This window comes from Oncorhynchus keta, chromosome 18 (genome assembly GCF_023373465.1).
Source record: "Oncorhynchus keta strain PuntledgeMale-10-30-2019 chromosome 18, Oket_V2, whole genome shotgun sequence".
Lineage (NCBI taxonomy): Eukaryota > Metazoa > Chordata > Actinopteri > Salmoniformes > Salmonidae > Oncorhynchus > Oncorhynchus keta.
The window spans coordinates 49,128,115-49,140,419 of record NC_068438.1 but is presented as its reverse complement, the minus strand read 5'-3'; the positions used below and the strand labels follow the sequence as shown (position 1 = coordinate 49,140,419).

Genomic DNA, 12,305 nt, shown 5'->3' with positions numbered 1-12,305 from the left:
CTGTTTTACTCTCCATATTGATTGGTTCCCCTGTTTTACTCTCCATGTTGATTGGTTCCCCTGTTTTACTCTCCATGTTGATTGGTTCCCCTGTTTTACTCTCCATGTTGATTGGTTCTCCTGTTTTACTCTCCATGTTGATTGGTTCTCCTGTTTTACTCTCCATGTTGATTGGTTCTCCTGTTTTACTCTCCGTGTTGATTGGTTCCCCTGTTTTACTCTCCGTGTTGATTGGTTCTCCTGTTTTACTCTCCATGTTGATTGGTTCTCCTGTTTTACTCGCCATGTTGATTGGTTCTCCTGTTTTACTCTCCATGTTGATTGGTTCTCCTGTTTTACTCTCCGTGTTGATTGGTTCCCCTGTTTTACTCTCCATGTTGATTGGTTCCCCTGTTTTACTCTCCATGTTGAGATTGGTTCCCCTGTTTTACTCTCCATGTTGATTGGTTCTCCTGTTTTACTCTCCATGTTGATTGGTTCTCCTGTTTTACTGTCCATGTTGATTGGTTCCCCTGTTTTACTCTCCGTGTTGATTGGTTCCCCTGTTTTACTCTCCATGTTGATTGGTTCCCCTGTTTTACTCTCCATGTTGATTGGTTCTCCTGTTTTACTCTCCATGTTGATTGGTTCCCCTGTTTTACTGTCCATGTTGATTGGTTCCCCTGTTTTACTCCCCGTGTTGATTGGTTCTCCTGTTTTACTCTCCGTGTTGATTGGTTCCCCTGTTTTACTCTCCGTGTTGATTGGTTCCCCTATTTTACTCTCCGTGTTGATTGGTTCCCCTGTTTTACTCTCCGTGTTGATTGGTTCTCCTGTTTTACTCTCCATGTTGATTGGTTCCCCTGTTTTACTCTCCGTGTTGATTGGTTCCCCTGTTTTACTCTCCGTGTTGATTGGTTCCCCTGTTTTACTCTCCGTGTTGATTGGTTCTCCTGTTTTACTGTCCATGTTGATTGGTTCCCCTGTTTTACTCTCCGTGTTGATTGGTTCCCCTGTTTTACTCTCCATGTTGATTGGTTCTCCTGTTTTACTCTCCATGTTGATTGGTTCTCCTGTTTTACTCTCCGTGTTGATTGGTTCCCCTGTTTTACTCTCCATGTTGATTGGTTCCCCTGTTTTACTCTCCATGTTGATTGGTTCCCCTGTTTTACTCTCCATGTTGATTGGTTCCCCTGTTTTACTCTCCGTCATGTTTGTCTGTTGCTTGTTTTCGTAATATTTGTCGATACATTTCTGTAGTCTTATGATTTATTTTGTGTTTCACCAGTTTGTGAAATGCTAATATTTAGTCTGACTTACTGATATTGAATATTACAATTTTATATTGAGGTGATCGACACTGTTGTGTTCAGTCCGCCATCTTGTCCAGCTCCTTCATTTGAATGTTTCTTCAAAAAATAAGTAACCAATCATACAGGACTCATCCTTACCGTAGCCAATCATACAGGACTCATCCTTACCGTAACCAATCATACAGGATTGATCCTTACCGTAACCAATCATACAGGACTCATCCTTACCGTAACCAATCATACAGGATCATACAGGACTCATCCTTACCGTAGCCAATCATACAGGACTCATCCCTGTCGAACTGGATGACTTTGGTTATTTTGGAGCCCAGCTCTATCTCTTTATAAAGCTGTGGAGAGAAGAAGAGAACGAGAGAGAGAGATGAAGAGAGAGAAGGAAAGAAAGATGGAGAGAAGGCAAGAGAAGGAGAGAGATGGAGAAGGAGAGAGATGGAGAAGGAGAGAGATGGAGAAGGAGAGAGATGGAGAATGAGAAAGATGGAGAAGGAGAGAGATGGAGAAGGAGAGAGATGGAAAGGAGAGAGATGGAGAAGGAGAGAGATGGAAAAGGAGAGAGATGGAGAAGGAGAGAGAAGGCAAGAGAAGGAGAGAGATGGAGAAGGAGAGAGATGGAGAAGGAGAGAGATGGAGAAGGAGAGAGATGGAGAAGGAGAGAGATGGAGAAGGAGAGAGATGGAGAAGGAGTGAGATGGAGAAGGAGTGAGATGGAGAAGGAGTGAGATGGAGAAGGAGTGAGATGGAGAAGGAGAATGGAGAAGGAGTGAGATGGAGAAGGAGTGAGATGGAGAAGGAGAGAGATGGAGAAGGAGTGAGATGGAGAAGGAGAGAGATGGAGAAGGAGAGAGATGGAGAAGGAGAGAGATGGAGAAGGAGAGAGAAGGCAAGAGAAGGAGAGAGAAGGCAAGAGAAGGAGTGAGATGGAGAAGGAGAGAGATGGAGAAGGAGTGAGATGGAGAAGGAGTGAGATGGAGAAGGAGTGAGATGGAGAGAGATGGAGAAGGAGAGAGATGGAGAAGGAGAGAGATGGAGAAGGAGTGAGATGGAGAAGGAGAGAGATGGAGAAGGAGAGAGATGGAGAAGGAGAGAGATGGAGAAGGAGAGAGATGGAGAAGGAGAGAGATGGAGAAGGAGAGAGATGGAAAAGGAGAGAGATGGAAAAGGAGAGAGATGGAAAAGGAGAGAGATGGAGAAGGAGTGAGATGGAGAAGGAGAGAGAAGGCAAGAGAAGGAGATGAGAAGGAGAGAGAAGGGGAGAGATGGAGAAGGAGTGAGATGGAGAAGGAGAGAGAAGGCAAGAGAAGGAGAGAGATGGAGAAGGAGAGAGATGGAGAAGGAGAGAGATGGAAAAGGAGAGAGATGGAAAAGGAGAGAGATGGAAAAGGAGAGAGATGGAGAAGGAGAGAGATGGAAAAGGAGAGAGATGGAAAAGGAGAGAGATGGAGAAGGAGTGAGATGGAGAAGGAGAGAGAAGGCAAGAGAAGGAGAGAGATGGAGAAGGAGAGAGAAGGCAAGAGAAGGAGAGAGATGGAGAAGGAGAGAGAAGGCAAGAGAAGGGGAGAGATGGAGAAGGAGTGAGATGGAGAAGGAGAGAGATGGAAAAGGAGAGAGATGGAAAAGGAGAGAGATGGAAAAGGAGAGAGATGGAGAAGGAGAGAGATGGAAAAGGAGAGAGATGGAAAAGGAGAGAGATGGAGAAGGAGTGAGATGGAGAAGGAGAGAGAAGGCAAGAGAAGGAGAGAGATGGAGAAGGAGAGAGAAGGCAAGAGAAGGGGAGAGATGGAGAAGGAGTGAGATGGAGAAGGAGAGAGATGGAGAAGGAGAGAGAAGGAGAAGGAGAGAGATGGAGAAGGAGTGAGATGGATAAAGAGTGAGATGGAGAAGGAGAGAGATGGAGAAGGAGAGAGATGGAGAGAGATGGAGAAGGAGAGAGATGGAGAAGGAGTGAGATGGAGAAAGAGTGAGATGGAGAAGGAGAGAGAAGGCAAGAGAAGGAGAGAGAAGGCAAGAGAAGGAGAGAGAAGGCAAGAGAAGGAGAGAGATGGAGAAGGAGAGAGAAGGCAAGAGAAGGGGAGAGATGGAGAAGGAGAGAGATGGAGAAAGAGTGAGATGGAGAAGGAGAGAGATGGAGAAGGAGAGAGATGGAGAAGGAGTGAGATGGAGAAGGAGAGAGAAGGCAAGAGAAGGAGAGAGATGGAGAAGGAGTGAGATGGAGAAGGAGAGAGAAGGCAAGAGAAGGAGAGAGATGGAGAAGGATAGAGATGGAGAAGAAGAGAGATGGAGAAGGAGAGAGATGGAGAAGGAGAGAGAAGGCAAGAGAAGGAGAGAGATGGAGGAGAGAGAAGGCAAGAGAAGGAGAAAGATGGAGAAGGAGAGAGATGGAGAGAGATGGAGAAGGAGAGAGAAGGCAAGAGAAGGAGAGAGATGGAGAAGGAGAGAGATGGAGAAGGAGAGAGAAGGAGAGAGATGGAGAAGGAGTGAGATGGAGAAGGAGAGAGAAGGCAAGAGATGGAGAAGGAGAGAGATGGAGAAGGAGAGAGATGGAGAAGGAGAGAGAAGGAGAGAGATGGAGAAGGAGAGAGATGGAGAAGGAGAGAGAAGGCAAGAGAAGGAGAGAGATGGAGAAGGAGAGAGAAGGCAAGAGAAGGAGAGAGATGGAGAAGGAGAGAGATGGAGAAGGAGAGAGAAGGCAAGAGAAGGAGAGAGATGGAGAAGGAGAGAGATGGAGAAGGAGAGAGATGGAGAAGGAGAGAGAAGGCAAGAGAAGGAGAGAGATGGAGAAGGAGAGAGATGGAGAAGGAGAGAGAAGGCAAGAGAAGGAGAGAGATGGAGAAACATTAATGTTTTGTTACACATAGAAGCAGGAGGGAATAGGGAGTCTAATTTATGCATATGTAAATGAGTGTGTCCATAGCTCCCATACTGTCAGAGACAGAACGGAAGTCATTTGTGTATCTCAATCATTTGCATACACTTAATAAGGATGAATGCTATGTCTTTATTAAGGGTATGGAGAGATACTGAGTCTGTGGGGGCGTCCGGAGAGTGACCCCTCTCTCTCTCTATCACTGGGGAGTTACCGATCTCTACACACACACACACACACACACACACACATACATACATACATACATACATACATACATACATACATACATACATACATATATATATATATGTGTGTGTATATATATGTGTGTATATATATATATATATACATATATGTGTGTGTATATATATATATATATGTGTGTCAGGGTATCCGATAACCAGTATGTTTTTAAATGTGGCCAAATGTCTGTGGTAATTGTTTGATTGTTTAATTGATTAATTGATTGTTCGATTCATTGATGGAAAGACATTTGACCAGGTATGTTTATTATGTTCATTTGCATAATTACGTTTTACAACAATTTCTAAATTCAATCGCGTGTTATAAACGTTTTGATGACCAGATTTTTATTTATTTACTATTTGTATTTATCAACTGGTAACGGAAGCGCGCCTTCAATTAAAATGGAGGATTTAGGATTTAAACTTCTGACCCACTGGGAATGTAATGAAAGAATAGCTTAACTAAATCTTTCTCTCTACTTTTAATTCTGCAATTTCACATTGTTAAAATAAAGTGGTGATCCTAACTGACCTAAGACAGGACATTAAATGTTTAAATGTATTTGGCCAAGGTGTATGTAAACTTCTGACTTCAACTATGTGTGTGTGTTTCGTGTTTTTATACACTGCTCAACAAAAATAAAGGGAACACTAAAAATAACATCCTAGATCTGAATGAATGAAATATTCTTATTAAATACTTTTTTCTTTACATAGTTGAATGTGCTGACAACAAAATCACACAAAAATTATCAATGGAAATCAAATGTATCACCCCATGGAGGTCTGGATTTGGAGTCACACAACATTAAAGTGGAAAACCACACTACAGGCTGATCCAACTTCGATGTAATGTCCTTACAACAAGTCAAAATGAGGCTCAGTAGTGTGTGGCCTCCACGTGCCTGTATGACCTCCCTACGACGCCTGGGCATGCTGAGGTGGCGGATGGTCTCCTGAGGGATCTCCTCCCAGACCTGGACTAAACATCCGCCATCTCCTGGACAGTCTGTGGTGCAACGTGGCGTTGGTGGATGGAGCGAGACATGATGTCCCAGATGTGCTCAATTGGATTCAGGTCTGGGGAACGGGCGGGCCAGTCCATAGCATCAATGCCTTCCTCTTGCAGGAACTGCTGACACACTTCAGTCACATGAGGTCTAGCATCGTCTTGCATTAGGAGGAACCCAGGGCCAACCGCACCAGCATATGGTCTCACAAGGGGTCTGAGGATCTCATCTCGGTACCTAATGGCAGTCAGGCTACCTCTGGTGAGCACATGGAGGGCTGTGCGGCCCCCCAAAGAAATGCCACCCCACACCATGACTGACCCACCGCCAAACCGGTCATGCTGGAGGATGTTGCAGGCAGCAGAACGTTCTCCACGGCGTCTCCAGACTCTGTCACGTCTGTCACATGTTCTCAGTGTGAACCTGCTTTCATCTGCTTTCAACCACTAGAGTGAAAACACCTCCAGCATTCAAAAGTGACCAAAACATCAGCCAGGAATCATAGGAACTGAGAAGTGGTCTGTGGTCCCCACCTGCAGAACCACTCCTTTATTGGGGGTGTCTTGCTAATTGCCTATAATTACCACCTGTTGTCTATTCCATTTGCACAACAGCATGTGAAATTTATTGTCAATCAGTGTTGCTTCTTAAGTGGACAGTTTGATTTCACAGAAGTGTGATTGACTTGGAGTTACATTGTGTTGTTTAAGTGTTCCCTTTATTTTTTTGAGCAGTGTATAAACTGAAATGTTTGAAACCTTAACATTTACTTCATATCACTTTGCTTCAGAGGAGCCTAGGAAAAATCCCACCATAAAAAATGTGGAAGCAATTATTTTTATAAAGTCTTCCTCGCCTGTTCTATTGGTTTTCATATCAACTTTCTTCATTTGTCCAGAAGCCAAAGGCACATCCTGGTCGTATTATCAACCCATCCTGGTCATATTAACAACCCATCCTGGTCATGTTATCAACCCATCCTGGTCATATTATCAACCCATCCTGGTCATGTTATCAACCCATATTATCAACCCATCCTGGTCATATTAACAACCCATCCTGGTCATGTTATCAACCCATCCTGGTCATATTATCAACCCATCCTGGTCGTATTATCAACCCATCCTGGTCATATTAACAACCCATCCTGGTCATGTTATCAACCCATATTATCAACCCATCCTGGTCATATTAACAACCCATCCTGGTCATGTTATCAACCCATCCTAGTCATATTAACAACCCATCCTAGTCATATTATCAACCCATATTAACAACCCATCCTGGTCATATTAATAACCCATCCTGGTCATATTATCAACCCATATTATCAACCCATCCTGGCCATATTATCAACCCATCCTGGTCATATTAACAATCCATCCTGGTCATATTATCAACCCATCCTGGTCATATTAACAACCCATCCTGGTCATATTATCAACCCATCCTGGTCATGTTATCCACCCATCCTGGTCATATTAACAACCCATCCTGGTCATATTATCAACCCATCCTGGTCATGTTATCAACCCATCCTGGTCATATTAACAACCCATCCTGGTCATATTATCAACCCATCCTGGTCATATTAACAACCCATCCTGGTTATATTAACAACCCATCCTGGTCATGTTAACAACCCATCCTGGTCATATTAACAACCCATCCTGGTCATATTAACAACCCATCCTGGTCATATTAACAACCCATCCTGGTCACATTAACAACCCATCCTGGTCATATTAACAACCCATCCTGGTCATATTATCAACCCATCCTGGTAATATTATCAACCCATCCTGGTCATATTATCAACCCATCCTGGTCATATTAACAACCCATCCTGGTCATGTTATCAACCCATCCTGGTCATGTTATCAACCCATCCTGGTCATATTAACAACCCATCCTGGTCATGTTATCAACCCATCCTGGTCATGTTATCAACCCATCCTGGTCATATTAACAACCCATCCTGGTCATATTAACAACCCATCCTGGTCATATTATCAACCCATCCTGGTAATATTATCAACCCATCCTGGTCATATTATCAACCCATCCTGGTCATATTATCAACCCATCCTGGTCATATTATCAACCCATCCTGGTCATATTATCAACCCATATTATCAACCCATCCTGGTCATGTTATCAACCCATCCTGGTCACATTAACAACCCATCCTGGTCATTTTGTTGGATAAGAGCAACCCTTAAATGTAAATGTAAATATTATCAACCCATCCTGGTCATATTATCAACCCATCCTGGTCATGTTAACAACCCATCCTGGTCATATTAACAATCCATATTATCAACCCATCCTGGTCATATTAACAACCCATATTATCAACCCATCCTGGTCATATTATCAACCTGTCCTGGTCATATTAAAAACCCATATTATCAACCCATCCTGGTCATTTTATCAACCCATCCTAGTCATGTTATCAACCCATCCTGGTCGTATTATCAACCCATCCTGGTCATATTAACAACCCATCATGGTCATATTAACAACCCATCCTGGTCATATTATCAACCCATCCTAGTCATATTATCAACCCATATTAACAACCCATCCTGGTCATATTAATAACCCATCCTGGTCATATTATCAACCCATATTATCAACCCATCCTGGCCATATTATCAACCCATCCTGGTCATATTAAAAACCCATATTATCAACCCATCCTGGTCATGTTATCAACCCATCCTAGTCATGTTATCAACCCATCCTGGTCATGTTATCAACCCATCCTGGTCATGTTATCAACCCATCCTGGTCATATTAACAACTCATCCTGGTCATATTATTAACCCATATTATCAACCCATCCTGGTCATGTTATCAACCCATCCTGGTCACATTAACAACCCATCCTGGTCATATTATCAACCCATCCTGGTAATATTATCAACCCATCCTGGTCATATTGTCAACCCATCCTGGTCATATTATCAACCCATATTATCAACCCATCCTGGTCATGTTATCAACCCATCCTGGTCACATTAACAACCCATCCTGGTCATTTTGTAAGTCGCTCTGGATAAGAGTGTCTGCTAAATGACTTAAATGTAAATATTATCAACCCATCCTGGTCATATTATCAACCCATCCTGGTCATGTTAACAACCCATCCTGGTCATATTAACAATCCATATTATCAACCCATCCTGGTCATATTAACAACCCATATTATCAACCCATCCTGGTCATATTATCAACCTGTCCTGGTCATATTAAAAACCCATATTATCAACCCATCCTGGTCATTTTATCAACCCATCCTAGTCATGTCATCAACCCATCCTGGTCATGTTATCAACCCATCCTGGTCATGTTATCAACCCATCCTGGTCATATTAACAATCCATCCTGGTCATATTATCAACCCATCCTGGTCATATTAACAACCCATCCTGGTCATATTATCAACCAATCCTGGTCATGTTATCCACCCATCCTGGTCATATTAACAACCCATCCTGGTCATATTATCAACCCATCCTGGTCATATTATCAACCCATCCTGGTCATATTAACAACCCATCCTGGTCATATTATCAACCAATCCTGGTCATGTTATCCACCCATCCTGGTCATATTAACAACCCATCCTGGTCATATTATCAACCCATCCTGGTCATATTATCAACCCATCCTGGTCATATTATCAACCCATCCTGGTCATGTTATCAACCCATCCTGGTCATATTAACAACCCATCCTGGTTATATTAACAACCCATCCTGGTCATATTATCAACCCATCCTGGTCATGTTATCAACCCATCCTGGTCATGTTATCAACCCATCCTGGTCATATTAACAATGCATCCTGGTCATATTAACAATCCATCCTGGTCATATTATCAACCCATCCTGGTCATGTTATCAACACATCCTGGTCATATTAACAACCCATCCTGATCATATTAACAATCCATCCTGGTCATATTATCCACCCATCCTGGTCATGTTATCCACCCATCCTGGTCATATTAACAACCCATCCTGGTCATATTAACAACCCACCCTGGTCATGTTAACAACCCATCCTGGTCATGTTATCAACCCATCCTGGTCATGTTATCAACCCATCCTAGTCATATTAACAACTCATCCTGGTCATATTATCAACCCATATTATCAACCCATCCTGGTCATGTTATTAACCCATCCTGGTCATGTTATCAACCCATCCTGGTCATGTTATCAACCCATCCTGGTCATGTTATCAACCCATCCTGGTCATATTATCAACCCATCCTGGTCATATTATCAACCCATCCTGATCATATTAACAACCCATCCTGGTCATATTAACAACCCATCCTGGTCATATTAACAACCCACCCTGGTCATGTTAACAACCCACCCTGGTCATGTTAACAACCCATCCTGGTCATGTTATCAACCCATTCTGGTCATGTTATCAACCCATCCTAGTCATATTAACAACTCACCCTGGTCATATTATCAACCCATATTATCAACCCATCCTGGTCATGTTATTAACCCATCCTGGTCATATTAACAACCCACCCTGGTCATATTATCAACCCATCCTGGTCATGTTATCAACCCATCCTGGTCATATTAACAACCCATCCTGGTCATGTTATCAACCCATCCTGGTCATGTTATCAACCCATCCTGGTCATGTTATCAACCCATCCTGGTCATGTTATCAACCCATCCTGGTCATGTTATCCACCCATCCTGGTCATATTAACAACCCATCCTGGTCATGTTATCAACCCATCCTGGTCATGTTATCAACCCATCCTGGTCATGTTATCAACCCATCCTGGTCATGTTATCAACCCATCCTGGTCATGTTATCAACCCATCCTGGTCATGTTATCAACCCATCCTGGTCATGTTATCCACCCATCCTGGTCATATTAACAACCCATCCTGGTCATGTTATCAACCCAACCTGGTCATGTTATCAACCCATCCTGGTCATATTAACAACCCATCCTGGTCATATTAACAACCCATCCTGGTCATATTATCAACCCATCCTGGTCATGTTATCAACCCATCCTGGTCATATTAACAACCCATCCTGGTCATATTAACAATCTATCCTGGTCATATTAACAATCCATCCTGGTCATATTATCAACCCATCCTGGTCATGTTAACAACCCATCCTGGTCGTATTATCAACCCATCCTGGTCATATTAACAACCCATCCTGGTCATATTAACAACCCATCCTGGTCATATTATCAACCCATCCTGGTCATATTAACAACCCATCCTGGTCATATTAACAACCCATCCTGGTCATATTATCAACCCATCCTGGTCATATTAACAACCCATCCTGGTCATATTTCAACACATCCTGGTCATATTATCAACCCATCCTGGTCATGTTATCAACCCATCCTGGTCATATTAACAACCCATCCTGGTCATATTATCAACCCATCCTGGTCATATTAACAACCCACCCTGGTCATGTTAACAACCCATCCTGGTCATGTTATCAACCCATCCTGGTCATGTTATCAACCCATCCTAGTCATATTAACAACTCATCCTGGTCATATTATCAACCCATATTATCAACCCATCCTGGTCATGTTATTAACCCATCCTGGTCATGTTATCAACCCATCCTGGTCATGTTATCAACCCATCCTGGTCATATTATCAACCCATCCTGGTCATATTATCAACCCATCCTGATCATATTATCAACCCATCCTGGTCATGTTATCCACCCATCCTGGTCATATTAACAACCCATCCTGGTCATGTTATCAACCCATCCTGGTCATGTTAACAACCCATCCTGGTCATGTTATCAACCCATCCTGGTCATGTTATCAACCCATCCTAGTCATATTAACAACTCACCCTGGTCATATTATCAACCCATATTATCAACCCATCCTGGTCATGTTATTAACCCATCCTGGTCATATTAACAACCCACCCTGGTCATATTATCAACCCATCCTGGTCATGTTATCCACCCATCCTGGTCATATTAACAACCCATCCTGGTCATGTTATCAACCCATCCTGGTCATGTTATCAACCCATCCTGGTCATGTTATCAACCCATCCTGGTCATGTTATCAACCCATCCTGGTCATGTTATCCACCCATCCTGGTCATATTAACAACCCATCCTGGTCATGTTATCAACCCATCCTGGTCATGTTATCAACCCATCCTGGTCATGTTATCAACCCATCCTGGTCATGTTATCAACCCATCCTGGTCATGTTATCAACCCATCCTGGTCATGTTATCAACCCATCCTGGTCATGTTATCCACCCATCCTGGTCATATTAACAACCCATCCTGGTCATGTTATCAACCCATCCTGGTCATGTTATCAACCCATCCTGGTCATATTAACAACCCATCCTGGTCATATTAACAACCCATCCTGGTCATATTATCAACCCATCCTGGTCATGTTATCAACCCATCCTGGTCATATTAACAACCCATCCTGGTCATATTAACAATCTATCCTGGTCATATTAACAATCCATCCTGGTCATATTATCAACCCATCCTGGTCATGTTAACAACCCATCCTGGTCATATTATCAACCCATCCTGGTCATATTAACAACCCATCCTGGTCATATTAACAACCCATCCTGGTCATATTAACAACCCATCCTGGTCATATTAACAACCCATCCTGGTCATATTAACAACCCATCCTGGTCATATTATCAACCCATCCTGGTCTAATTAACAACCCATCCTGGTCATATTATCAACCCATCCTGGTCATATTAACAACCCATCCTGATCATATTAACAACCCATCCTGGTCATATTAACAACCCATCCTGGTCATATTATCAACCCA

The 12,305-nt window shown here is 42.9% G+C and overlaps 1 protein-coding gene across 1 annotated transcript in view; it reads right to left on the bottom strand.

Moving 5' to 3' along the window:
* Nucleotides 1-12,305, bottom strand: part of LOC118381030 (rho guanine nucleotide exchange factor TIAM1-like) — a 267,860-nt gene that overhangs the window by 71,243 nt on the left and 184,312 nt on the right. Inside the window, 1 exon segment of the mRNA XM_052468677.1 lies at nucleotides 1,561-1,642. Within this exon segment, the coding sequence (XP_052324637.1) occupies nucleotides 1,561-1,642 (82 nt within the window).